General features: G+C 37.8%; 2 protein-coding genes and 1 long non-coding RNA gene across 21 annotated transcripts in view; 1 reads left to right on the top strand and 2 right to left on the bottom strand.

The window, feature by feature from the left end:
* The window catches only part of mybpc1 (myosin binding protein C1), a 32,522-nt gene extending 14,438 nt beyond the window's left edge, over nucleotides 1–18,084 (bottom strand). For 3 of the 17 annotated variants that reach the window (XM_015019727.1, XM_015019730.1, XM_015019734.1), the window contains exons 1-14: nucleotides 17,867–18,084; nucleotides 13,149–13,175; nucleotides 11,503–11,574; nucleotides 9,997–10,209; nucleotides 8,722–8,763; nucleotides 8,247–8,288; nucleotides 6,885–6,995; nucleotides 6,168–6,316; nucleotides 5,970–6,087; nucleotides 5,827–5,875; nucleotides 5,136–5,192; nucleotides 3,877–3,885; nucleotides 1,922–2,088; nucleotides 1,715–1,847 (exon numbers count right to left, since the gene is read on the bottom strand). In XM_015019727.1, coding sequence (XP_014875213.1) covers nucleotides 1,715–1,847; nucleotides 1,922–2,088; nucleotides 3,877–3,885; nucleotides 5,136–5,192; nucleotides 5,827–5,875; nucleotides 5,970–6,087; nucleotides 6,168–6,316; nucleotides 6,885–6,995; nucleotides 8,247–8,288; nucleotides 8,722–8,763; nucleotides 9,997–10,209; nucleotides 11,503–11,574; nucleotides 13,149–13,175; nucleotides 17,867–17,888 — 1,211 coding nt within the window. In that variant the 5' untranslated portion in view covers nucleotides 17,889–18,084. The remainder of the gene's footprint in view (nucleotides 1–1,714; nucleotides 1,848–1,921; nucleotides 2,089–3,876; nucleotides 3,886–5,135; nucleotides 5,193–5,826; nucleotides 5,876–5,969; nucleotides 6,088–6,167; nucleotides 6,317–6,884; nucleotides 6,996–8,246; nucleotides 8,289–8,721; nucleotides 8,764–9,996; nucleotides 10,210–11,502; nucleotides 11,575–13,148; nucleotides 13,176–17,866) is intronic. The other 14 variants (XM_015019729.1, XM_015019731.1, XM_015019735.1 and 11 more) reach the window with 12 other exon arrangements.
* On the top strand, nucleotides 351–25,670 carry LOC106937969 (uncharacterized). Its single transcript, XR_001422500.1, has 5 exons — nucleotides 351–371; nucleotides 1,759–1,818; nucleotides 1,968–2,108; nucleotides 19,625–19,767; nucleotides 25,587–25,670. It is a non-coding gene; the product is annotated as an uncharacterized LOC106937969 (long non-coding RNA).
* Nucleotides 24,052–27,180, bottom strand: LOC106937967 (transcription factor Spi-C-like). 3 transcript variants are annotated; one of them, XM_015019748.1, is made up of 5 exons: nucleotides 26,173–27,180; nucleotides 25,990–26,077; nucleotides 25,798–25,919; nucleotides 25,612–25,714; nucleotides 24,052–25,125 (listed from the first exon to the last, which is right to left on the bottom strand). In XM_015019748.1, the coding sequence occupies exons 1-5, from the start codon at nucleotides 26,299–26,301 to the stop codon at nucleotides 24,641–24,643; spliced, it is 927 nt and encodes a 308-aa protein (XP_014875234.1). In that variant the 5' UTR covers nucleotides 26,302–27,180; the 3' UTR covers nucleotides 24,052–24,640. The 3 variants fall into 3 exon arrangements, with proteins under 3 accessions (XP_014875234.1, XP_014875233.1, XP_014875235.1); XM_015019747.1 differs by having other exon boundaries at nucleotides 25,612–25,717; nucleotides 26,173–27,177; XM_015019749.1 differs by having other exon boundaries at nucleotides 25,612–25,717; nucleotides 25,990–26,091; nucleotides 26,173–26,259.
* Nucleotides 27,181–27,450: the final 270 nt, after the last annotated feature.

Below are 27,450 nucleotides of genomic sequence, written 5' to 3'. Positions count from 1 at the left end.
GTTTATTTGATTAAAATATCAGTACCGCAGATTTGAACATTACATTATATGGTTAATCTCATTACTTTGTGAAGTAATGACAGAGGCAAGTTCTACACCCCATAACTACAGCTTGGAGAATCCTAAAAATGAGTCAAATCAACGCTCCTAGAGGCATAAAACAATTATAAATTCAATTTTACTATTATCAATAAATTTCCACTAAGTGAGTAAAAAGTGTAGAAATGTTTATTTAGAGGTCCAGGCACCCCTTGAAATGGATCATCGAAATTTCTGAACCTGCCGTTAACATTTCACCCCTACCAATCAAATTTAGCCGTTAAAGAGCCTTCTCTGTTCACCCTGAACCGACCACCGTCAGCTGATCCAAAGTAGACAAATAAATGTTGAAATTACATCACTGTTAGGTTTTCTCTTCAGGTTACTTAATTACATCGTGTTGTTTATAAAGTTACAGTTTTGCTAGGTCATGCTAACAAACGGCTTTTTCTGGCCTTACGAACTGAAGTTAGCTTACGATTCATTATTTCTGATTCTGCCGCTGTTCAAAGGGCTCTTACGCCGAACCGGAAGCTTCGAATCAGATGCCAACTTCAGAGTCTTACCACTTTAAAAATGTGCTACCTGATTTTTATTACAGCCTTTTTATGAGACGACTCATGGGAAACATTATATTTTTTACTGCTTTTACTACCACTACCAATAGGTCAGTGTTTAAGACGCTTACAGCCTAATTCTCCGTTTAAATCATTGGTTCATACCTTAACTGCAGGTGAGGAATAAAGTGCTAAATTTTGCTGCACCTCCCTCTTTATCACATAGTAAAGTGTTTATCCTTCATATATATTTTTAATTATGTCAATACTAAGATGGCTTATTGCATACAATTATAGTAGCCGAAAATGCTTACATTTACTACTAATTACTGATTTTCAAAAAGTTAACATTGAAATGCAGTTATTTTATGACTACACCACTGCAGTTAAAAAGATTGGATATTTAGGAAGTTGTAGCATAGCCTGAAAATATATAGTATTTGATATAAAACTGTTCCAAAGCCAGACTTGGTTAAAGACCTGTGAAGGAGATACCACCTTTTTTCCTGTACAGAGCAGGACATGTACAACGTTAATGTCAATTAAAGACATCATACAATGCATGTATACCATTTGATTGCACATGGTTCAGTGGATTCCTTATGATGACAAACTGCAAATATAATCCTACTTGACCCTTGTTGAAGTTCATAAAAGACTACTACAAGACAAACTGTTCACTACCTGTATAATGTGAAGTCAGTAAAAGTAATTTGCAGACAGCTTGCAGCTGCTGAAGTTACTTTTAGGCTATTGTCGCAAATTTGCCTCACGGTCGAGGATCATTTTATAAACACTGCTGCAATTTAGTGGCTGAAAATGTGCCAAATTATACCTAATTAATTTACCATGTTCTACTTAATTAGCATATCATTTGAATTCATACAAATACAATATATTTTCCTTATAATTGTAAATGAATTTGAGGAATAAAATAATGTGAACCATTGTGCTTTATAGAGGTGACAAAATGAAAACATACAATAAACTGTTTTTTAAAATAATGTGTTGCAACAAATTAAAAGCATTTAAATTTTTACTGAAAATGCCTTTTATTTGTGCAGTAATGAACCCAAAATGTCAAGGAAGTTAAACACAAGCACAAGATTGTTACATACTTTGGAGTAGGCCTGATCTCCTGTCCATTCTTGTACCACTTTAGATCCACTGTGGGGTCTGCCAGCTCAACTACCAAGCGGATCTTTCCGCCTTTATCCACCTGGTATGCTGGATCCAACTTCTTTGCAAAGGCTTAAAAATTACAGCAGTAATCAGTGAAATTCATTTTCAATTTATTTATATAAAATATTCAGAAACCCACCTACCTGCACTCTTCTTTTCCTCTTTGGGCATCTTTTTCATCCTTTTCAGGAGACCCCTGAGGTCGGTGATGCCGTACATGAAGGCGATTTTCTCATACTGGTCTGGCCTGGCGTTCTTCAGGATCTCCCACACGTCCACCTCTGGGGTGTCGTCTTGCTGTTTGTGCTCCCTAGTTTTGCCATGTACAAGGTAGAAATATGAATACACGCACCGTACGCTGGGCTTTGCAACATGTCCTGAGGAACTACTATTTACCTAAAAGAAAGGTAATAGGAGTTAATGTAATAATTTTACTGCTTAATTCTTATATTTCTTATCTATTCTTTTTCACGGGTTCCTCAGGACATGTCACCCAAAGGGATGGGCGTAATACATAATTCTCTTTGTGTTGACTTTGGTTCTGATCTCATTTGTTAATGATAAAAAGGTGGACAAAAAAACGGAAGGTTTTGTTTTAGGGAAGTAGAGAGTTAATAGGGTTTGGAGGAGTTTTCCATGGGTCTGTCCCTCAGGAGTCTACTTAATAAAACAGAACTTATAATTTTTCTGTTTTGGGACAAAATATTTATTTCCCATGCATCATCTGCTCCACAGGTTCAGGCCTTCTCCGTTTTTTGCTATTTTATTTCATTGTTGCGTGAAATAAAATACCAGCAGCACAAGCAAGCAATCTGAAAAACACAAGCATATTTTCTGGTTAAAATATCACTTTGTGGTTTCACGATGCTTTAAATTTAATACATTTTTATTTTAACAATAATAAAATACTTGAATTTATTAATTTTACAGCTGTAAATCTTTTGGGGATTAAAGGGAAATAATTAGATAAAACTATCACCTACCCCAAATAATTTTGCTGTAATCTAATATTCACAGTCAGGGCATCTTATTTCTTAACATTTGGCATTGTCTTGCTGAAATGAGCAAGACCTACACCAAAAAAAAAAAAAAAACACTGTGTATGATGTAAGAAACTTTCATTTCAACATATTTTCCTTGCTTTGTTATTTTATCAGTTCAAGCTCTCCAATACACTGATGAGATAACCACTGGCTCAATAAGCAATGTCTCTCAGTCTTATAAAATAATCTTTTTGTAATTACTCTAATCTTTGAGAATTGCATTTGTTGGATGAACGAAGGGATGGAGGGTAAATATTAAAGGTATGTTAAAGAGGAATTCTGGTGTATAGTTTAAAATATGGGTGGAAGAAATATAAAGGGAAAATTACACATGGTCCATCAGAGATGAATGAAGTTTTTAATGGGGAAATCTTTAGCAACATGAGGAATCGAACCCTACGAGGATAAATGTGTTTAATTACATGCGGCATGCAGGAATTTAAGAACTGCTCCTGGAAACAGCCCATCCCTTTGTTATTCTCCATTTTGAGTGATCACTTCAGAAATGCTCTTACGTCGTTAAATGTTGCGTTTTTCCTTACGACGGGAGATGAGTGTACATATTAGATCAAACAAAGAACCATCAGTCAGACCTTTCTTTCTATGACATTTCCCCAAATGTCGGAAAGGTTGAATTTAAGAAGAAAAAAGCATAAATTACTATTCTATTATTTCTTGCTTTTGTCATCTGTTTATTTGCAGTCAGTTATAAAGAAAACTGAAATAAACATGATGGTATTACCTTACATTTCTAAACTGAAACAGATGTGTAGTGATAACACTATTTTACAGCATCATTTCTCACTGGCCCACATCAGTAATGATCCAAAATGGCGCTCTTTGCTTCATACAGTGAGTTGATGCAAGGCCCATCTCTATCATTACAGGTAGAAATGCTGCTTTCAAAATAAAGTGTTACCATGCTACAGGAGGCCAACACTCTTGCTCGTCCAATTCCTGGAGCTACATGTCATGCTGGGGAATCTACAGGATTACAGTACTCACCTGCAGTAAGGTCTAATTGTTTTAATACCAATATCTTTCACCTTACTAACCTTTGATTTCTGAATATGTAGGGGAGAAGAAGAGACAGGCCCAAAATAAATGTGTATTTTAGCTCATGAACAGTGATACTGTGCTCATAATTTTAATCCTGCACAGTATCTCAACTATGCAACATGAGGTTTATTGTGAGCCGCAACAGTAAGTTGGCTATCGAGCTTCATCACATCTATTTAAGTCAAATCTTACCTTGATGATATGATGGAGCTTTTTTTAAGATCTGAATAATTTCGTTTTATTTAAAGGTGCAGTGTGTGTGTTTGTTTTAAACTTCCAATGAAGACAAATAGTCACAGTTGTACAAAATGTGAGGAAACAAAACCTAGTTCGGCTTAAAAAAAAATCAATCTTTGTTTTTTAGCAAACCTGGTAACCAGATAAATTTCATCCTGTAAATAACATTTACTGCTTTAGAAATTTTTGTTTACTTAAACCAGGGTCTTCTACTGGAAACACTTCTGCTTTTGACCTGAATTATTTTCTTTGCAAAGTGAAGGTTTTTGTAATTTACTAAAGGTTCAGACCATGTACACAATTTCCAAAACGGCAACTACATCCTCTGTGGGCACATCAATAAACCGAGTTAAATGAAATACATTTAATTTATAATGGAGCCTTTTAAAAATGGTTAGCTATTTACTAGTTTTGTATTGCTAATGGACAGAAAAGCACTTAATTCTGCGATTGTTGCAGAATTAATTCACATAATAAAAGACCAGAAGCAGAGCTACAGCATGTTTGGTGTTATGCTAGCAAGTTGGATTTTTTCCCCTCCTTTTTAGCTTTTCAGTTGATTTTACTGTCAAAATAGAGATTATAATTTGTACCAAGATTTTTTACTTAAACAGCTTTTACACATTGCACCTTTAAAACACACGTTACTGTATGATTAACTTGTTTTGTTTGTGTACATTTTTAAAAATAAATTCATATAATTCATTTCTTCTGTCAAATTGCTTTAGCAAACAATTATCTACATTTTTGACACATTTTGATTAAATATAACTCCCTGACAGAGGAGATATAAAAACAATTTTTTTGTGCTATGAAATTTAGAACAGTGTAATTCTCAATCTCTTCATCTAACACTGGTAATGATTAGTTTAAGTTTTAAAAAACTCCTAATTTAACCTCCTGCTTATACAAAAGCCTCATACAATATTTACAAAACATGTGAAATGAAAGAAAAAGAAGCACATCCCAAAAAAAAAATGTGAAAAGGACAAACTCAGGGTCAGGATGTGTTTCTCACCTATGTTTAAGGAGACCACTAAAGTCAAGCTCTCCTGCATCTTCTTGTCCTTCACTGCTGTTGTTAACAAGGAGAAATTATTGAACATTAAATTAGACTTGCAGTTGTTACCAACACTAGAAAACAATGCTATAAGAGCAACACAAAGCAAAAGCTCTGTTGATCAGTGAGTTAGCGTCGAGTTAACTCATGATTTGTGCTTACAGAGAAACCTTTATTTGGTCTTTGTGTGGATAAAAACTCAAAATAAGGTTGTTTGTGTAGCACTCATCGAGAACAGTCCCAGCCAGAATTGCCACAATGTTTCTGAAATGTTGAAGCAACATTACTGAATAGCAGCATTGTGGAAATGCAGTGGATCTGGGATGCTTTGCATTGCTCTGCATTGTTCAAATCGAGATTTAAAGTGCAAGAGTTGGCCTTTAATTACACATTCAATCAAGTAATTGACTTGTAATTACCTGGAGGAAAGGTTAATGACATTACCAATATCTTGTAGAACTTGTATTTAGTTGTATTACCCGATGGAGAAATGTTCACCATTGCTTCACAATGTAAAATAATTTTTTTTACTTTTGAATTCCAGTATACTGAGGAATTTAGAGATTTTATTAAATCATGAAATATCTTAAAACAATTTGCCACTATACATATAATGGTTCTTTCTGATGTCTCACAGGTTTTTTATTACCTTCTTTTGAATGCTGATCGAATATCAATAGCCTGTGAGCTTTCAACTTCTGTAAAACAGAAGAAACATGCATATAATTGCTTGATTATTTCCACTAGGAATTTATGTGATCAGTTTTAAATTTTTTTATTGTTGTGACCAACCTTTAACTTCCAAATCAAAGGAACAGCTGTCAAACTTGTCCTTGTAGGTCACCTCACACCTGTAGTTTCCAGCATAGTTGTCTTTGGCCTTGATGATGTGCATCTCAAAGGTGTGGATCTGCCAACAGGACGATGTACCAGAGTTTATTAACAGCACCGTTATTAGAGAACTTGGATGCATGAGTATGGGTATGTTACCTTGGTTTGCCGCTCAAATGTCTCCTTAAGTTGCAGGTGTTTCCCTGTCTTGCTGGCCAGGTCCATCCATTTCCCTTTAAACCATTTAACAGTCGGTTTGCGGAGAAGATCTTTAGCTTCCACCTTGGCAACAAAAGTGATGTCACCCCCTGAAACAAATTAAAAGGAAATTGACTATTTCTAAAGATTGATCGAGTGAATGATGCGTTGTTTTGTACTCTAAAGACCGACCTAGGAATTTGCTTTCATCTCCAACCCTTTCCTTGCTGATTTTTAGTCTGTTTTTAATTTAATCCACAATATGATATTTAAGTGGCTTCTTTGCAGAAACTGCATAGAGGTGTATACGCCACTTCCTGGTCTGGATCATTTGTTGTTGCTGTTTTAAAGGATTAGTAAATTCATCCAACTTCATAGAAACAAGAGTTCACTTTAATCGAACAAAGCCTTAGGTTTTAGGTTCAGTCGAGTTAAAAACGAAACAGACGTTCAATTACAGTTTGATTAAAGTGGCCTAAACAGGACTGGTGTTAATATGTCTTGAAAATCTGCCTAATTTCTTGCCCCCATCCTCAGAATCATACGATTACATCTGGGAATTCCTTGTGTAAACCCACAATGTAACACCTATTGAACTCCATCGGTGCTGTCCAATTCATCTCCTTTGTTTTGTATTTCTTGTTAAGAATTACAGTCGGGGATTTTTTTAACACTCACCCACAGTGACAGTTCCACTCTGTGGCCTCTCGATCAGCAGCGTAGACAGCGGTGGATTGTCGATTGGTTTGTCCACATCCTCTGGGGCCTGACCCTCTCCCAGAGACCACACTGACCAATAAGGAAAAACAAATTCATAACTCAGAACTGTTCTGTTCCTTCATACAATACCCACCTGTCGTTTGTGACAGCTTTGTATGAACAGTCTTACAAGTATAAAAGAAACAACTAAAACACAACAGTCAGACAATTTCCCATACTTTCAACATTCATGCCTCATATAGCGGCAAAAATTTAGCTTTTTGCGACATGAAAAGCATTAAAACAGATGTAAGCAACAACATGTGATGTGATATGAGTTCATAATTATTTTATTTGATGGAGTTATAGATATTCTAAAATCACAATGTCAGCATGATGACAAACTTTGCTTTTATCAAATGTATGTTTATTGAACATTTAGTGTACTCTGTCTTAATATTTTAATCTATTTCTACTACCCTAATACTGATTAGCTTATTTCTAAACAGCTAATACAGAGATGAGAAGCGCCGCCATTTGTGAATGATCATAATACAGGCAGTACTTTTCCAAACTTACGAAGTACTTCTACAAGTTGCTCACCTTAAACTTGCATGTTACTTTTTAGAATCTACTGACTACTTTTTTCTACAACTTACATGGTACTTTGTGGAACTTCATTACTGTATTATGAGATATCTAGTACTTGGTACTTTCAAGAATCTGGTTGACTTGAAAGTACTTTCTAAAGGGTATTTTCAAAGACCAGGCTATGTTTTAAGGTGGTTTGTAACCAGGTATCTTCATTATTTTATTGGTTACTTTCCAAAAATTGATTCAAATTCAGAAATACTTTATTGATCACAAAGGGAAATTAAACATTGCTGTAACTCATATTAATTCAAATTCTTGAAAGAGTTATTGTAGATGATTGATGACTGTTGGCAGGAAAGATCTCCCATAGAGTTTTGTATTACAGCTAATACCTAAAACATACAGGTTAACTTTTTAGTTGTGGTACTGTCAGTTGTAACCTGCAAGTTCAAGAATGTTACAACTCGCTAAAGCTGCACTGTGAGTTCCAGAAAGTACCCTGCAAGTACCCGAAAAAAATCCAGGAAAGCACCCTGTATGTTCTCAAAAAGTACAGTGTAATTTGTAGAACGTATTCTGCAGATTTGAGGAAAGTACTAACTGTATTATGCATTGCCAAAAATGTTTTTTAACAACCTTGTTTTATCTGAAAGGGCTGTGGAGGGACAGCTGTTTCTAGTTCTCATACAAAGCAAGCAGATTTCTTTTGTTTCCTTATACTTGTAACTACTTGGAAGTACGTGTTACCTGAGTCTTTTCTGCCCGTGGTTGCCACAGGGGCACTATCATCTAAACAAAAAGAGAAATTTACAATATATTGTAAGAAATAGTTCTGGAAAGTCTATGAAGCAAGCAAGCAAGCAGTCATGAAATCTTTAGACATGCACACAGGGATGAAAATATTCCTAAAGCAAGAAAATAAATATTATTACCAGGATTCCAGATAGTTTATGTCATATCAACCAGAATTTCCCTTTTAAAAGTTCCTCTGTTTAGGATTTGAATGCACAAATTGTCATTTGTTTATTAACATTTTGAAGGACATTTTAGTTTGTATTAATTTGTTAGCAAGATGACATTTGTATAGTTTTTTTTAAAAACACAAAATCTCCAAAATCAAACATCTCTACCATGTTTCCTACGTTTAGTTATGTTTAATTAGACTACACTAGTTTGGTAGGAGGGTCTGAAGCGATGCTGAGTTTTAACCAAAGGATCTTACTAGGCAGGTCAATTGAGAGTTTCTTCACTGTATTGCCATCTTCTGTGGGGGAAAAAAACACATTTACCATCGAATCAGTCAAGGTACTCTAAAAAGCAAACAAACAAACGCTTTTTCTCATCCTTTTTACAACAAATGGTGTATGTGAAAGGAAAATTTAAAACAGAACCAGAACCATTTATTTTGTAGCAACTTTGTTAAACTATGTCGGGTTTGAGGCAGCGTTGCATTACTCCGTTTGTTTAATTAATTCATCAAGTGATTGTTACTGAATCACTTAAATATGCTTTATATTCAAGATAAGCTTCAATTTTGTATTTGTCAGTGAGTTTAATGAGTTCTTGGTAGTGTGTTCAATAATCATTCTCTGTTTTTATTCAATAATTTCTTTACTTTTGTTTGTATGTAAACCTTACCATTTTGGCAGTGATGTTCAAAACTTCAACATTAATTTTTAATTCTTTTCAACGACCAAGTAAAATTTCTCACAAGATGTAACAAAACACATACATTTCATAGTATGTCTCTCAAAATAGACTGTAAATCACCACATCATGAAGTAGCAGGATTATGCTAATGTAAGCATGCTAACGCTAATGTACACAGCTGTTTTCTGAGTTCAGCCTGTTTTTAAAATGCCAAAATGTAAAAATATTCTTGATGCAAAACAAGCGAAGAGAACTTAATAAAAAGACCAAAATGTGATGAGTGTCTTAAAATACTGAACTAATTACGTTTCTCTTTTTGAAAGCTGGGGGGGGGAGTTAAAGTATGGGGATTATAAGTTAAATCCATGTTTTTACTTGTGTCTTTATTTACTTTTTTATTCTGCCTGTAATGTTTTTCTTAAGCAGAATGAGGAGGTTCCTTTTTGATTACTTACCTTTCACACAAATTGTATCTGTTCATATTGTTAGACCTAAAAACATTACTTTGTCTTTGATTCCATGGAATTACGAGCTGCACTGTACTGTATGTACATTTTATTCTGGATGTCTTTGTGCCAATTATCACTAAGACTGGACTGGTTAAGATGCATGGCTCCTGTTGCATGGCAAATCTGAAGTCCATGGCATTCTTAGCAGGGAATAACGTCTAACCCAAGTGAAAATAAATGGTTATATAAAGTCTTTTTAAAAAGCTCAGCTGCTAGGTTATTGGAGTTTGCATTTTTAAGATTCATGTCCACTTTTAGTAGCTTTTGCTCTGTAGAAACATGCACTTTCACTGGGATGGGAATGGAAATGAGTCACATTATTAAAGTGGCATACTTACCAGCCGGAGGGGGAGAGCTAGTGCCCTCCTTTACAGCAGGGCCAGAGGACTCTGCTTGGTCATTCACCCCAACCCTACTAGGCTCCCGTTGGTTTGAACCGTTCTCGACGGGGTTCTGCTCCTGAGCCACCACAGCCTGTAATGGCTCAGGCCCAGTGGGCTCTGGTTTCTTCCCATCAGTCTCTACTGGCTCTTTTCCCTCTGCTACCGACTCTGTATTGCAGACAAAGCGCCAGGCTGGAGCAGCAAGCACAGAGCACAAACACTGGCTGCCTGACAAGGCGGCACTTGTTCAGGCAAAGTTGGTATAAACAGCTGAAGACCAGATGGATGAAATCTCGCCTTTGCTTTTTGACCTTAAAAAGGGACCTATTAGGCAAAATTCACATTTTGGATGTTTTGGAAGTTTCTCTAGAACATTGAGTTCTACTTCCATTTTGGTCTCCACTTCTTCTAGAAACGGCTTAAAAACACCCAGCCATATTTTGACAATGAGTTAAGGTTTTTGGTGTCTGGAAAACCTTCCAAATGTAACTTCATTAATCAGCAGGCACTGCCCCTCATCTAGCAACCTAGCGAACCCCAGCCGAGCTCTGGCACATTTGGTCAGCTGTATGTGTGGTACAACGGCTGCTGGAAAAGACAAGTGTTTTTTTTGTCAACTTGCCATGGAGAATCCACTTGCTGCATTCTTGTTGGTTGTTCAAGGAGGCTCCACTTCTGCTTTTCAAAGACGTATGGTTGTATTATTGCACATCTGTTTGCTGCTATTTTCACTTGTTAGTGTAAACATTGAGTTTGGGGAGTGTGACCGGCAGCAGCTTATTTGGATATAAAGTGACAAGACGCCCTAAAACAGACCATTCTAAAAGGAGCTCTAAATAGGAAGAACTGATCAGACTAAAATCTCATTGTCTGAATGATTTTGTGCAAAAAAAATTAATAAACATGTTTTGTATTTGTCATAGACCTATCTTAACCTGTTCAATAGGTCACCTTTAAACAGTTTTAGCATGCTAATATTTGCCAATAACATCTGACTAACGTAGGAATCTCCAAATTCAAAGCATTATCCATCTGGTCTTTGCATATCTATACTGTAGAGTGATCAAGGGGGCAGGGATTTGCTCCATGTATGAACTGATTACTTGTAAAATTTAATTTGACCAGTAAGACATTTACCAGAGTCAAATCCCTTTTTTTGATGACTCTACATGACATACAATGTCACCAGCAAAGACACAGCCACAGCTTGAGTTAGTAACAGCATCATATTCCAGTTAGAGGAGCACATTCACCTAGATTTGATTGATCTAAGCTACCTAAACCAAGTTTTTGTGTGAACATACAGTGCAAGAAAAGTGCAGCTTCAGGCCTCTTTAAGTGAATTAAGAACAAAAAACGGTGATGGCACACAACACAAAAACACGTGACGTAAGTGGGATGTGCAAGAGGTGCCACAGTGTAGGGGTGTGACTTAAACAGTGAGGTGGCAACATTACCCACCTGGTGGGGGAGAAACCTCCAGGGAAATCTCAGGCAGGGTGGGGGCACCATTACTGTCTGGGGCAACACTTTCTGAGCATGTGACAAATATATTGGTGGATGGAGCAACTGCTTTACATGAGCACAAAGCTTCAACATCTGCACTCATTCACACACTCACGCAGATTACCCACCTACCTGAACAAAGCCACACACCCTTCACCTCAACAAATTTTACTCTTTAGAGTTCTCAGTTTAAATACATAGCAGACATGGGGCGAGTTGTTGCTAGGAAACGGTAAAAAAAACCCTCCCATAATGGGACCAAACCGTTCAGAGAAAGGCATCTTTTAATAAAGCTAGTGAACCTCATAAAGTGGTTAGATTTTTATTTCTTAAACATTTTTCACTCTTAAAAGGAAATGTAGTCAATCATAAGTTTCATAAGAGTTATTTTAAAATTCGCATTTGTGTGTAGCCCCCTTCACTCCCAAAGTAGCTGTAATTATAGCGTGGAACTTAAAACAAATGCATGCTACATAGATTTTTTTTAAAATGTTGTGAAACATTTTCTTCCACTTCTTTGAGTTGGTCATACAATCTAAATAAAATGTATTGCAGCTGGAGGTTGTAATATAACAAAATGTGAAAAATATTAAGATGTATTAGTAGGCCTGTCAAAATAAGCAATAAATCAGTTAATCGCATAAATTAAAATTAGCTCAATAACTTAAATTTTTATGATTTATCTTTTGTCTCTTCATCGTCAGTCTGGTGCTTTAACCTCAACTAGCCCATTTTGTGTCGGGCAATTTTATTTACAAATTAATTACATTTGTTGTTTCTGTTTGTTTATTTTGGATGTTTACAATGTCTTCCAGTTCCAGTGTTAAATATTAGTTTGAGTTTAAAGTTTGTTGCTCTTTGAGAATGTGTTTTTGCATTATTATGCCATTACATGAATATGGTTTCAAAATAACAATACTATCATTTATCGCAATAACTTCTGGGACAATTTATCATCCAGCAAGATTTATCATGACAGGGCTAATTATTAGCGCTCTATGGCGTTAAGCTATGAGCTAGTGGACAGAATTATTTATCTGAACGGTTCCCTGTATTATTTTTAGTTAGACTCTAAAAAGTTGAGCTCTTCCCCCCTCGACCATGTTGGAGCCCCAAGATGCTCCGGCTCCAAGGTCAAACCCTCAGCCCCTGCTAAAAGCCTGTTAGATGCCAGCAACTTGCTCACATGGGATGGCAGGGCCGTCAGCTGAAACAACAAAGGGGGATCAGCTGGTGTGGGAGAGGAATGCATGAGATGTTGACAGCCTCGTCACAGATAAGTCCGGAGAGCAGCAACACGTCCATACTGCTGTCTATTGGCTCCACATTTACACTCCGATGTGTCTGTGTTGCCACTTTTACACCACTTTTTATCGTCGAGACGCATTTCTTTCTGCCCTGCGCTCATGCAGGTCTATGCTGGCTTGTTTGACGTGCAAATTTCAACGGAGAGATTCTATAAATGTCTTGATTTTGATTTTCTTGCTTTTCATTTGGTAGCTGTTAGTTTTTGAACCAAACTGTGGAAGATTTCCCATCTTTGGGAGCTCTAATCTGCTTGCTAGTCTGTGAGGTGACCATGAGATAAGACGTGCACTCACCTTCTGGCTGGCCATTTGGCGTCTCGTCTGCAGAAAGACAAACAAAGCAACAGACAAGATAGTAAGACATCTTGTGTAATGTCTTTAATGTAATTATCACCTTTTTGTTTTCTTCTGTTTGAACACTTTGACCCCCACTTTGATACATGCTCACCATCAGCTTTGTTGTCTTTGTGCTGGATTATGGCACACACTCACTGTTGATTCTACATTACTTGAACTAATGAAAAAACTTTACAAATTTTACTTTGCAACTTTACATTTACTTAATTACATCTGCTTGAGTAACGTTTTGGAAAAAGATTTCTTTTAGGAGTATTTTTACTACGCCGTGCTTTTTACTTGAGTAATTTCATTTTGAAGTATTGCTACTCTTTCTTGAGTAAAATGTCTGGATGCTCTACCCACTTTGCATAACTTCACTAAATAAAGAACAAACATGTTTTGATCAAAAATTCACCAACACACACCTGCAGTTTTTGTTAGTTTCATAAGTTTTATATTGAAAGAAATTGATTTGGAAAAATGTTTACTTTCCTGGTTTTATTATATCCAATGAAATATTTTCAGTTTGTTCTTTAAAATACCAAAATTTCCATATATATCTGGTCCGGCTGGTGTAATTTTAAAATATTAATTGTTTTTTACTCTTAATTGAGCTACTTTTTACATTTTATCATTGAAGTAGTGCAACTGTTACTTGAGGACAATTTTTGGGTGCAGTTCTGTTTATGATGCAGGCGATTTGTTGCCAACATATTTTCAGACTCTTTACGTGCATAGCTGCTTTAGCTAACACTTAGCATAGTATAAATGTGCCTCCTCAAACAGACTATGGAGTTATCCTAAAGGTGCTTCATATAATGCAACATTTTCAGTGAAACACAAACTGTATTTTCTTTCTTCCAGTTGCCAGAGTCTATGCTTTTTCTGGTAGAAATTTAAAAATGGAATCAGATCAGTTAGGAAAGCAACTTGAAATACTTTGATTTTGTAGGAATCTTAAATAAACAGAGAAAATGTCAGATGTCCTAAGTTCAAAGATTTTTCTTTTCCAAGCTCAATAATCTGGGTCTGTCTCAGCGCTCAGTTTTCACCTCTGAGTTATGTTTGAAGAACCTCTTATGCTGAGCCAGTAGAAGCTTATTGCAGCTGATTTTGTCTGGGATTTTATTCTTTTGGTAATTATCCATATCTCATAGTCAAAGGTGAGAGTCAAGAATGTAGACAGACCAGAAAAATCAGAGCTTTGCTTTTTGGCCCAGTTCTTTCTTAACCAATCAGAGAGCAATGCCCATATTACTGAAGATGAGATCTCTCCGTCTCCTGCTCCTAACATCACTCATGAACAAGATACTTAGATACTTACTACTGACACTCTGCTGCTTGATCACCAGTATTAACACAACACCAACACCACTGTTACACATTGAGTTTCCTATATTAGTCGTTTCATGATGGTGGAAATCCAAGTTCAGGTTGACCCTATGTGTGTTACTCATTAGCTTAAACCAAGAGAGGTTTGGTCTCGGAAAAAGCTGTGTGTCTTTTTATTTGATGTATGTAAACTTCTGGTTTCAACTGTACATTAACAAATGTAACCTGAGAATGGCCTGTCAACAGAAATAAACTAAAACTAACACTGAGCTCACCATAAAAGCATTGGAAACAGGATAGGGACAGGCTCAGAGGAAGAATGAAAAAACTTTTTTGATGGAAAGATGCAGCCGTATGGGAGAGTGAAGTTCAATCTCCAACTCATTAATTGAAGCGCAATATTTTTCTCATACTGATACTTTCAGAAAAGTTGTTCATTTGAGGTTGAAAATGAATATTTTAAAATAAAAAGTGACTGAGCCAAGACTTTTCTTTTGTCGGCATCTTGTTCTTCTCTAAAATGGCATCAGTACTAGTCTGATTGTGAACTCTCTTCTTAAAGGGCCCATTAAACTTCCTTCTCAGTCTCAAAATGAACCACTCCCCAGTCTCACTTCATAACAATGCGATGCTGGCCACTCGACCACAATCCTGCAGGGTCACATCATCCACCCAAGACTGAGCCTCGGCCTCTTGGTCTCATCACCGCTGAGATAATGAGTGTGGAGAAAGGTTTTGTTTTACCCCGGAGGACTCCCAGTGCAGCTGACATGGCTGCAGGTATGTGCAGCTGTTGTCTGTGCTGGCCTGCAGACAGGAGGGCTCATATAGGCTCAAATGAGAGCCAAATTGCCACCAGCTTCATATTTTCCTTAAATAAACCTTTATGATGTTGGCAAAGGCAATCTGATAGCAAGACTGTTTGTTCCTATCTTTGTTTTTTTCTATCTGTGACTCCTTTTGTCTTTGGCTGAAGTAGATGAGAACTGCCCTCAGGTGATAATTAACTGCTGACAGCCCTTCCCCTTTTTACCACAGGTTAGATTAATGATGTGATATCCCGTAACACAAAGCAACATGGCCAGAAGGCAGAGTCAGGAGAGATTGATGGATTGGATATAATAAATATCACAAGGTGAAGACATTGGTCTTGCCTCCATTGATACTAAGAGGTTGTAAACAGTGCGGACAACCCCAAAGGGCCATGTGGGCAAGTTTAATAGGGAAGTGCCTGACCTCTAAGTGATCCATCTTTAGCAGAAAGTGGCAGCGGGACATCTGTGTTGGTGCATGGCAGGAAAGGAATAGGGGGAGAGGTTGGGCGGCGATCGTTGGAGATGGCACCGAACAAGGCGCGGGGATTAAAAGTGCGTTCATTCTGAACTATTCCAGGGACAAGAATCTGTTTCCCAAGAGACCCACAGACGACCATTCCTAATGTTGACTTGGGTGCCTAAAACAACGGCGCAGGCCCTCCCCCCTTCCTTCCTTCCTCAGCTGTTCAGATTCATTTAAAGAACAATAGTTTTCCACTCATTTATCTGCTGGTTTGGTAGCTATTTTTGGGAAGGATTTGTTGCAGGCTTTACTTTGCCTAATTTCTCCAAACAACTTTAAGGTACAGACAATTCTTTACAATTACCATGAAACTTATTGGGATCTTGCTCAGCTTCTCAAAAATTGTTCCTGATGAATTTGGACTGGAGCTATTGGTTAACGTCTCGTTTCACCGTGTTTTTCTTTGCTAAATAGAGATCAGGACTGATTCTGCCACAGTAGCCGTTGCCATAATAGAAAAGATGTTCATTGATGGCCAGATTTAGGTGGAAGCTTCTACTTTGAGGTAAAATGATTTGGATCTGGCAGATTTATAGCTGCCATAAGCTGTGTTTCCATTAAAAATGGAGGCAAAACTTGGTCAATGTTCTGCTAATGTTAAAAAAAAAATACACTTTTGCAATTGCTGTGTTTCCATTTTGTTCTTGCGATAAGTCATTAAAAACACCTGTCATGTCATCATCCTCCTACCACTTTCTGTCGTTTTCTTTGTGGTTTGCACCTGTTGCAACATCTGATTGTTGTTGATCTGGTTTTTGCAAAATAAACCAATTTCAATACGGCCAAAAACCCGCCACCAGTTTTTCTTGTATTAAATTGCCATGTTTCCATTTAGCAAATTTATTTTTGAAATGTCAAATTGAGCAGTTATACGGTCAATGGATCGCAGCTATTGACTAAAACCTGGAGGAAAGTCAACCTGTTGTAAATGATTCGTCTCCAAGAACCAGATATTTTAAACCGTGTAAAGTTCGATCTATAGAAAAGCTTCTAAAGATCTTTAGTAGAACAAGAAAATCTTAATGAATATCCTGATCTATCCTTTTGAGATGCCAGTTAAATGGTAATGGAAATGTGTTAGAATCATCCATTTCTCACCTTTAGTGATGCCTCACTGCGGTCAAATTATTAAACAAAGCCTTACTTTCAATGTCTGTGTTTCGGCTAAATCTGGACAGAGGTTATGGGCAAAAACTCTAAACACGGAAAAGCACCAGCCAATCTCAAATAGCCATTAAAACTTGCATCCTTTTACCCAAACACTAAACAATACATTCAAGTTATTCTATATGTGCTTGAGTGGCCATAGACCTGGAGACGGCTTTGCTAGCGAGGAGTTATCGAGGCGTAATGCCTATGATGACAGACACAAGCAGTGTGCTGATGGACATGAAGGTACAGATGAAAATGGGTTTGCTGGGCGGGACAAAAGGTGGGCAGTGATGCTGTGGTTGGTTGAATTTGGGTGTGCAGGGGGACGGTCTCGATGGACAAAATAGGCCGTTTCTGCTTGGCTACACAAGTCATCAGGAAGGCATTTAGAGAATCTGTCCCTTGTTTGGCTTCTTTAAATTCAAATTGCATCATCCTTCCTGAGACGCTTGCTTCACCACATTCCTGCGCCGCTCTCCATCATCGGATCTTTCTCCAGCCTGGGTGCAACAACACTACCCATCCACACACCTCGGGTCAATTCTTGCACCAAAGATGGCAGAGACACACATGCATCAGTAATACAATACCTCTGTCAAAGTCACTTTGAGGATTCCTGTGTACGAGCTGGCAGGCAAGCCGCAAAGTGATGGATCCCCTGCAGTGAGAAGCAACTGTCCCTGCTCCCTCAAAGACGTATTAATAGAAATAAATTCTCCGTTTGCATCCCAGGTCCATACTCTATTCAACACGTTACTTTTTCACCCAGAATTTGGTTGAAACCAGCAGAGCAGCAGGTGTGATTTGGACTTTTTTAATGCATGAAGGCAGCTTATAATCAGGACTCCTACCTTTCTTTGTTGGCTCTGGCATCTTGAGCCGGCTTGCAAGAAAACTTTAGATTTCTGCAGGTAGATGCAGTCAGTGGGTGTGACTTTAAGTCTTTGGACTCGCCTTAGTCCAGGTAAACAAACTGATGATGATGAGAGTTTAAAAGAAATGATGATCCTCTCAAACAGCAGCTGATGAGGATGAGTCTTAGTAGGGGGGAGACTGGAGGACCAGTGGCAGATCCGGGGGGGGACTTGCTTTCAGGGCTTATATTGAGAGGAGGAATGCTCCTCCTCTCCTTGGTGGAGCTCTGTGCTGCAATTATAGCACATTTATTGTGTAAAATAATCAAAATATTACTTGTTTTTTATGTCCTTGGCTCATAAATATCAGATCATCACCTTCCTAAAATAATAATAGTGATTGTTTGTGCCTAAAATATCTTCTTGTTTTTTTTTGTTTTTTTTTTTGCCATAATCACTTTTGGCAAAAAAAGGAAAAAAGTGACTTCGGCCATTATTTCAGGAAGCTAAAACCTTAAACAAACGTCTTGTTAAATCCATTAGTTTAAATGACACAATCAATTTAAACAGCAAAGTATTGAAGACGGCTGTTTTTATCTAGTTAGTAAATTTATTTTAAGGTTTTCAGGCTCTTTTCAGGAAGATTAACCAAAATTAAACTATTTTCATCCTCCATTTGTTCAGAATGTGAAATTATCTCTGTCACTTGAGTTCCAGAGATAAGTATTTGCTGATGTTATTGCAGCTGTATTTTAGTTTCATTGAGCTCCTCCTGCTTATTTTGGGGTTATTCCCTTGACAGACGAACTACAATAGCAGGAGGGTGGGATATAAAAGGAAAAGGTGTCGTCATGGTCACAGGTTTCGGGCTGATGTCATTCTCAAACGAAGTGCAGCACATTCAGGGAATCTGTTGATTTATATTGAAAGAAAAGTTAAACATGACAAGCAGGGAGCTGGTGCAGATTCCAGACATCGATTTAATCCAGGTGGAATGCTTGCCAAGAACAGCAGGCTTACCGACCCAGAGAATAAATACAGGGGAGATGCCTGGAGGGAGGCAAAATGCTCTATACTTAGAAAGCCATCATAAACCTTGACATTTGACACGTGCATGTGGAGAATTTTATTGTGAATTATAATAGTCCTGCTTGAACCATTTGGCTCATCAAACTTAAATGATATGTCAGGTCTGTGCTTTGATGGGGTTGAAGAGAGATTAAATGCCACAGCTGCAGGAAACGACCGACAATAAGCCCAGAACTCTGCAGTTCAACAGGAGTGCTCAAACGTCTGGAGGGACTCTAACTCCAACAAAGTTGCTTTTGATTAAATTTGTTGGGTCAATTCTTTGCAGAACTGCACTTTGCTGCAAATGCAGCTTCAAGTCTTGCTGTATTTGGCAGATTTGAACATCAATAGATTGAGTTCTTTTAATTCAAGCCCAGTCTGCTGTAAACAAATCTTCAGTTTTATTTAGTTCTGGGTTTTTATGGTTGTTGTCTTGATGGAAGTTGAACAACTGCCCCAGTCTCTAGATTTTTGCAGCCTCTAACTGTTTGCTTTTTTCTGGTTTTACTGAATCTTATTCAGGTGAATCCAAATGCAGGCCACACTATTCAGATTTTACATTGTAAACTTTGTATCTCTTCCTTCCACTTTACAGTTATTCTTTACTTCATACAAATACATAAATGTTTGTGGTTATAATGTGAGAAAATGTTGGAAAAACTTTTGTAATTTCATTTTTTTCAGACTTCCACTTTTGCGTTTGTGGATATGGGGAAGTGGGCCTGACGCTGGCATATCCAATTGGTAATTCGTACAACATAAGAAGAAACCGAAACATGAAGGAGCAGCTTTGAGAAGGACTACACTGACACCCTCTGGCTTATAAGGTACGTGTCGACTTCCTCCACATTACATCCAGCTGAGAGCAAAACATCAACTAACAGGCTTCAAAAATAAAAACAGGTTTGGATTCAAACCTCAGAGACTTTCTGTGCAAACACAATAATCAGAGGAAATCATTCAGTCACATTAAGTGAAACACTGTTAATGCTACCAGGTGGCTTTAACAGGATTTCTATTGCAAACAAAACATTTTACCCATATTTTAAGAAAAATAAACTGGTACAAGTAGTTTTTCATCAATTTTAAGGAATTATTGACTTGAATCAATCTCCCACTCCTAACTGAAAAGTTACTTCTGCGTTAATTTTGTCTTATTTTAAGTGTACTAAGATATTTGGACTAGAAACTAGACCAAAAATACTTGGTAATATTTTCAGGTTTTGCAGTGCAACACAGTTGATTGTTTTATTTTGTGAATCTAAATGCGCTGGTTGACCTTTGATGACCTCTAGAAACATTTATTCATATCCTTAAAATGATAATGTCTTGAGTAAAAATTTTGTTTAATTGAAAGAAACTGGGGTTCCCAATTTCACTCAGTTTAATGTCAGTGTGGGTGCACTGTAAAAACACAGAATCTTACCAAATATATTTTGTCTAATTTCTAGAGCAAGATATCGGAGCTTGTTTTAAGTCACTAATTCCTTAATACTGATTAAAAAGTACTGATTAATTTGCAGGTTATTTCACTTACAACATAAGAAAATGTCTTATTATAAATGAAATAATTTGACAGCAGAATTAGCGCTTTAAGATTAAGAAATTATTTACTTAAAAGAAGTTGATACTTTTTGCTGAAAAGTTACTTGTAAGTTAGTTTTGTCTTATTTCAAGTGAACTAAAATAGTTGCCAAAAGTACTTGGTAAGACTTTGTGTTTTTGCATTGCACTTCAGTCATTTCATCATGATGTATTTCTGCTTCCTTTAGTGCACTTAAAATAAGACAAAATTAACTTATAAGTAACTTTTCAAAAAGATTAAAGACCTTCTTTTAAGTCAGCAATTCTTTAACATTCGTGAAAAAGTTCCACTAATGAAATCTTTAACTTAAAATAAGACATTTTCATCAATATTAAGGAGTTATTTACTTAAATCAAGCTTGCATATCTTGCTGAAGAGTTATTTGTAAGTCAGCTTTGTTATTTCAAGTGTACCAAGATATTTGCAATACAACCTAAGATTGTGTTGTTGCATTGTGTATGTAAATATCTTAGCCTGTGTATAATTTTGAAAATACACAACAAATTTAAACTTCCATCCATCCATCCATCCATCCATCCATCCATCCATCCATCCATCCATCCATCCATTTTCTTCCGCTTATCCGGGGTCGGGTCGCGAGGGCAGCACCTTCAGCTTCAGCTTGGACAAATTTAAACTTGTTCAAGTAATTTCTAGAAAAAGAACTGTTCATTAACACCCATGTTGGTTGTGTTCATCATGTGTTTTAAGAGAGGAAGTACAGCAAAGTGTACTTAAACGATAAATTTAACGTGACAGCAAGTTTTTATTTAGTTCTGTATTTACACCACAGTGAAATGTGAAAAGAGAGAGTGTACAGTAGATCTACGGATCTCCTCCATGGCCTTTCTGCAGCGATGTCAGCGTGTCCCGGCTGAACTGGTAGGTGAGTTTTTTCTTCACTTTGAAGATGTGACCCGACCGGGCGTAGTTCCTCAGAGCGCGGGACATCTTCTGGTACGTCATGGGCCTCTTGTTGCCCTTCCTCTGGCCCCAGAGCGCCGCCACCTGGTCCTTGTTCCTGGAGGAGAAGCTGAACACGCCGGGCGGCGCCGGCGCCCAGGACAGGCAGTGGGCCATGCTTGGGTCCTGCAGCATCTCAAACAGGAAGTGGAAGAGCCGCAGCCTTCTGCCTGCAGGTGTTGAGCAAACCGTGAGCGGCACACGTGACGAAAGGGGATTTAAAGGGGAGAGGTTTAATAGAAAATTCATAGCAGTTAATGCTGGTTACAGTTAATCATTCCATCAACTACATCCATTCCCAGAAAATCTCTTAAGAGATCATAGATCTGCATGTCAGTGGCCAGGACTTGTAAACACTGCGGTTATCTGATAGATATGTAAAATAAGCTAGTGCGCTAAGCCAAGCACAGCTCCATTGTCTTTTACAGTAAAGGGCAGGTCTCTTATTTGCTCTCTTGGTATTATTTCCCCCAGGCTAATAGCAACTGTGACAATAACAGCATCTAATGACCAGAAAAAAAAGGAGAACTCACCCCTCCCTGCTGCAGCGGCCGGGTGTTTGGATGATTGTCTCGCTGAAACAAAGTTTGGCACTGACCCACGCTCAGACAATGTCGCTGTTGTGTTTTGGCCAAAGACGGCTCGGGCATCATGGTTTAGGAAGGTCTGGAACACAGGTTTGACGTCCTGTGATGGAGTCAGAAAATGAAAATGTCAACAAAAAACTCATTTAATTAATTAATTTTGTTCAAAAAGTGCAGCTTGCATAGATTCCTTACACACAGACTGATTGATTTAATTTATTTTTGTTAACTACTGAAAGCACAATTTCAAAATTGTGTTGTTTTTTGACATTAGCTAAGTCTAGGCACATTTGTAGTGGAAACACAACCAATGACAACTTCTGCATTTCTCCACTTTTCCTCCAGTCTTGAAGGCCTTCAGAGTTAAAAGCAGAAATTACTTCCACCTAAAAAAAGCTGTGCTTTGAACATCTGAACAACATTTCAGGCCTTTTTTCCCCCCTGAGATTAAATCAGACATTCAACCTGCACCAACCTACACTTTTTCCTTCCACTAAATTTCCTGTTAAACTCTGGGATACTGCCATCTTAAGATTTAATAGGGCCTTGCGTAAGATTTCTGTATAAAATTTTTTTTTTTAATGTAATATTCAGATTCTTGGTTTTTCATAGGCTGTTAGTTCAAATTGTCAAAATTCATTGTGACTACACATAAATTTTCCTTTCTAAACTAAATTACTAAACTAAATTAACATTTTATTCATATTATATTTAGGTGCCCCTGTGAAAAGACTTCTAGTTTAATTTGTTGAACATTAACAGGGAAACAAACGCGTGCGTGCGTGCGTGCGTGCGCTTACAGATGCATCATGGTATGCCCAGTTTTCATCACAGGTTTGACCCACAGCCACATCTCCTCCATGCACAGACTCAACTGAAACACAAGATTCATTTTCTGCTGGGAAAAAAAAAAAGTAAAAACAAAATCAGTTGAAATTGTTTATTAAAATTAACCTCTAGTTGTTTTTCGTACCATTTTCTGGAATGCTTTGTCTGTAGTATTCCTCCAGAAACTCTAAAATCACTTCCAAGTCCGACTGGGTGTCCTGGAAAGAATTCTGATACAGTTTTAAAGTTAATATTAGGACATAATTAATGCAGTTAAAGTGAAGCATGTGTGCTCTTTACCATCACCGATGAATATCTGGCGTAGTTTAGTCTTTGCAGTTTCACCCAGGTGACTCTGAGACTCGCAGCCCTTCTTATACCCTCCCATGTTAGCACACCACCAAACGTCTCCTGCAGCCTGAACTCCCTGAAACAATGACCAGCGATCCCACAAAGCCCCACCAGGCATCTCACCGACACTGACCACATCCTCCCCGCTGGAGCAGATAAGACCCAGAACGGGAGGCAGCCTTAACGCAGCGCTCCGATTTCAGGAGAAAAAAGAAAACACCACGGCTGGCACACTTTTCCTCAGGATGTGTCTAAATTTTTATGTTTTCTGTTGTAATAATTCATTCATGGAGGAAGAAAACGCAGCGATGCAGGTTTTTTTTCTTCTTTTTTGCAGAACATTTATTAAAACATTTAAAATACATGTTTTTATTAGCAAGTTGTTTTTACAAATCAACTACAAAATAAATTGTGTAATTCTATTACATTTATTCCACCATTTTCAAACATATTTCAATATAATTTTAATGATTTTCAACAAGGATTAAAGCTTGAATAGCTTAATTGTCAAATTAGGTATTTTTCCTCAGGATGTGTCTGAGTTTTTATTTATTCTGCGTGGCTTTTGTAATAATTCATCACAGATGAAAAGTTTAGAAAGAAATAAAGAAAGCATAGGGATGCAGTTTTTTTTTTCCAAATGTAAAACATTTATTGAAACAATTAAAAAAATATTTTCATCAACAAATCGTTGTTGCAAATAAATAAGCTTTTTTAATTAATGGTTGAATTCTAATATATTTATTCCACAGTTAGATATTTTAGGCTAAATTTTTCCTATTTTTAATTTTTTTTAAAGATTTCAATAAGAATTAAACCTTGAGTTCAAATTATATAGATGCAAAGCTTATTTTTATTGTTTAAAAGTGATGATTTGATGCCCTGCAGGAGATTTACAGATAATCTTTTTATCTAATCCTCTGTTAGGTGATTTTATTAAATGCCACTGGAAATTTTAAAAGGTCAGCTCAGTAATAATAATACAATGCACTCCTTACAGTCTTCAATAACTTGCATGAACAGAGCTGTTTTCCACTATTAAATTAGTATAACTGCGTAAATAAGCAAAATATCAAATAAAATACTCAGTTATCAAAACAGTTTTGAGAGAAAAATGTATTTTTCTTCATGTAGAACAAAACAGCTCAGATAAAAAAGACTTCAAAATAAGGACGCATATCAAAACGAGAACATAATTTTTACTTCAATTTCAACATCATTTTTGACAATATTTACAGATTATTTACAGAAACTGCTGAAATGACTGGACCACATCGCGTGCTGCTTTTAGCTGATCATCCACAGAACATTTAGGTGCAACATGCAGACGAGTCTTTTAGAGAATCCCTCCAAACGACAAAACGTTTTCAGGATCTGCTGCCTGTCGGCTCACAGTTTGGCTGAGCTGTGTGAGGTGAAGCTCGCCGCCAGGTCGTAGTCTTCCTGAAGCTGGTAGTGTCCGTACCAGCCGTGCCAGTCTGCCGCCGCCGCCGACCCGGGGTAGCTCTGCTCGGACGGGCTTTCCTGCCGACTGTGGGCGTCGTCCTGCGCAGATGGGCGCTGCAGGTGCATGGGTACCTGGGCCGAACCGAGCCTGTGCAGGATGTCTGGGTTGAACTGGTAGGTGAGCTTGCGGCGGACTTTGACGATCTCGCCGGTGCGGCTGTAGTTCCTCAGGGCTCTTGCCATCTTCTGGTAGGTCATGGTTTTGCGGTTGCCCTTGCGCTGGCCCCAGCACTCGGCCAGCTTCTCTTTGTTCTTAGAGATGAAGTGGAACGTGCCGCTGCTGCTGTCCGTCCACTGTATCGAGTCGCCCATGTTGGGGTCGTTCAGGGCTTCATGGAGATACTCGTACAACCTCAGCTTCTTACGTCCTGCCAACATGGATTTTACACCCGTTTAGTGCTGATTAAAAATCAAAAGTTGCTGTCTTACACTTTAAAAATGCAAAAATCTTAACAATTTCTAGTCCATATGACTTAGTACACTTAAGAAAAAAGACAAAACTGAGTTAAAAATAGCTTTCCAGTAAGATATAAGAGCTTGTTTTAAGTTAATAACTCCTTAATATTGATGAAAAAGTTACTTGTAAGTTAGTTTTGTGCAAAGACATTTGCATTAGAAACTAGAAGGAAAAAATGTCACCTTTCTAAAATAATCGCCCAGTGTGATTTTGGAAAAAGAAAAAAAATCACTACTTTTTTCTTTCCAAAAGATGATTTAATAAAAAAAACAAAAACAAAAAAACATTTTTTCTATTTTTTTTTTTTGTTGCCTAAACTAAAACATTTTAGGATGATGACAAAATCCTTGGTAAGATTTAGTGTTTTTGCAGATTATAAGCCTCAACATGAAATCACCTTTGCTGTTCCTCTGCGGTGGGATGACGGAGTAGAAATGCGGCGAATCGTTCTGCACCGAGTGGCTCAAAGAGACGTCGGGGATGACCTGAGGCCAGGAGTGCTGCTAAGAGATTCAAGATTAAGTGTTAAAATTGAGACTGAAGTTCATTGTTTTCCAAAAGGCAGGTGCTTTGTAACACTTACAGCCATTTCGCTCCAGTCGTAGCCTACAGCTGGGATGTCAGATTGGTGTGCGAAGACGTGGTAGGACATCTGAACCTGCAGAGACGACGGCTGGCTGCCCAGCGTCTCGAAATATTTGCACTCTGGAAGAGGAAGTTTAAAATTATGTTCATCGAACATGTTTTCGATCTCTTGAGATGTAACAGGACGTACCTGGATCGTAGTATGCGTTGTGTGAATGCTGCTGGATCACATCTATTGCATCCTGAAAGTGTTGGTTGATATCAGGGTCTAAAGACATCTGGAAAAAAACAACTGAGAAATCAGGCTTAAAATAGAAAAAAGTTGAGTAAATTACCATCCTGGTTGCGTATGTAGAGGATTCTTACAACTCACCATCTTATAGGTCGGAGTGTTTCCCTCAGAGGAGGCCATTTCTGTCCTAATAAAGCGAATGGTGCAGGTACACATCTTGCACAGGTATATATACGTGACGCAGAACTCCAGCACCTCCGCCACATTCATAGGCAGAGCGGCAGGTCAATTTAAATGCGTTAATGTCGCACACTTCTTCTTTCCTGGTAGCACAGATAATGCTGAGCATTTCTCTCCCCCCCCGGATTGCCAAGATCACAATCTACAAACAACAAAAAGCTCTTTTCTGTGCAAACTTAAGCCAGGAATACCACTAATTTGCAGCCTGACCAAAGAATTTGCATACAGGGCGCTTGACATATATCTAATATACACATCTGCGTTTAAAGCTGCAGGTTAAGGACTGAGTTTCTCATATTTTCTTGAGTTTCCTTCAAATGTGTGGATTGTTCACTTTCAATTATCAGCTTTATTTTACACAAAATGCTGCTTTCGACATCGACCTGCAGCGCTTAGGCCGAAAATGAGGCAATAAAAGTCGAGACTAATTAAACACCCAATTTACCTGAACACTATAAACACTTCTGGTCGTGATTGTATAAGTTAATGGTTAATGCTGCGCTGGCTACTGCAGGGCCGACTCGCGTCTTTCTTTGCCCAACAGAGTCCGCCCTGCTGTTCAAATAAACAGTCCTTTTTTTGAGAAGTTAATTTATCTCTCTCTACTGCAGTTTTAAATATCAACTGACTCGTTCCTGAAGTTCCCCTTTTGGCCCGGAGCGCTTCGCGGCACACACCGCTTAGACAAAAGAGTCGGACACGCTTGGATTAATGCGTGAATTAAAGGTTACATAACCGGCTTTCCCCGCATTACTTCACAAGAGTGTGAAGGGATTTGTATTAATAAATGTTGAGATTTTCACTCTTTAAGCTGGTTTTTCTCTGTTAATTTCAAGCAATAAATACACAGTGTCACAGGAAATGACCATGTTGTCTGGAAGCATGCAAACCTGCGTGTGTGTGTGTGTGTGTGTGTGCGTGTGTGTGTGTGTGTGTGTGTGTGTAATTAGACGTGTGTTTCCTGCCGGTGCAACAGGCTGATAAAAACAAAGAACCACAAACCTTTTCGCCCTCTCCCACTCCGTCTTTCCCTGCTCCCATTCAGGGTGAAGCTCCATAAATTAGAGACCACAAGCTGTCGGCCTGCAGCTGAAGCCGATGCTTGGTTACTTTCTTTAAATAACCCGTTGTTCAAATATCCCACTTATCTAAAAAATAATCCTGAATTTCAAATATTTT

This window comes from Poecilia latipinna, unplaced genomic scaffold, assembly GCF_001443285.1.
Source record: "Poecilia latipinna isolate Pla-1442-1.1 unplaced genomic scaffold, P_latipinna-1.0 Scaffold2476, whole genome shotgun sequence".
Classification (NCBI taxonomy): Eukaryota; Metazoa; Chordata; class Actinopteri; order Cyprinodontiformes; family Poeciliidae; genus Poecilia; species Poecilia latipinna.
This window is presented reverse-complemented; position numbering and strand designations above follow the sequence as displayed.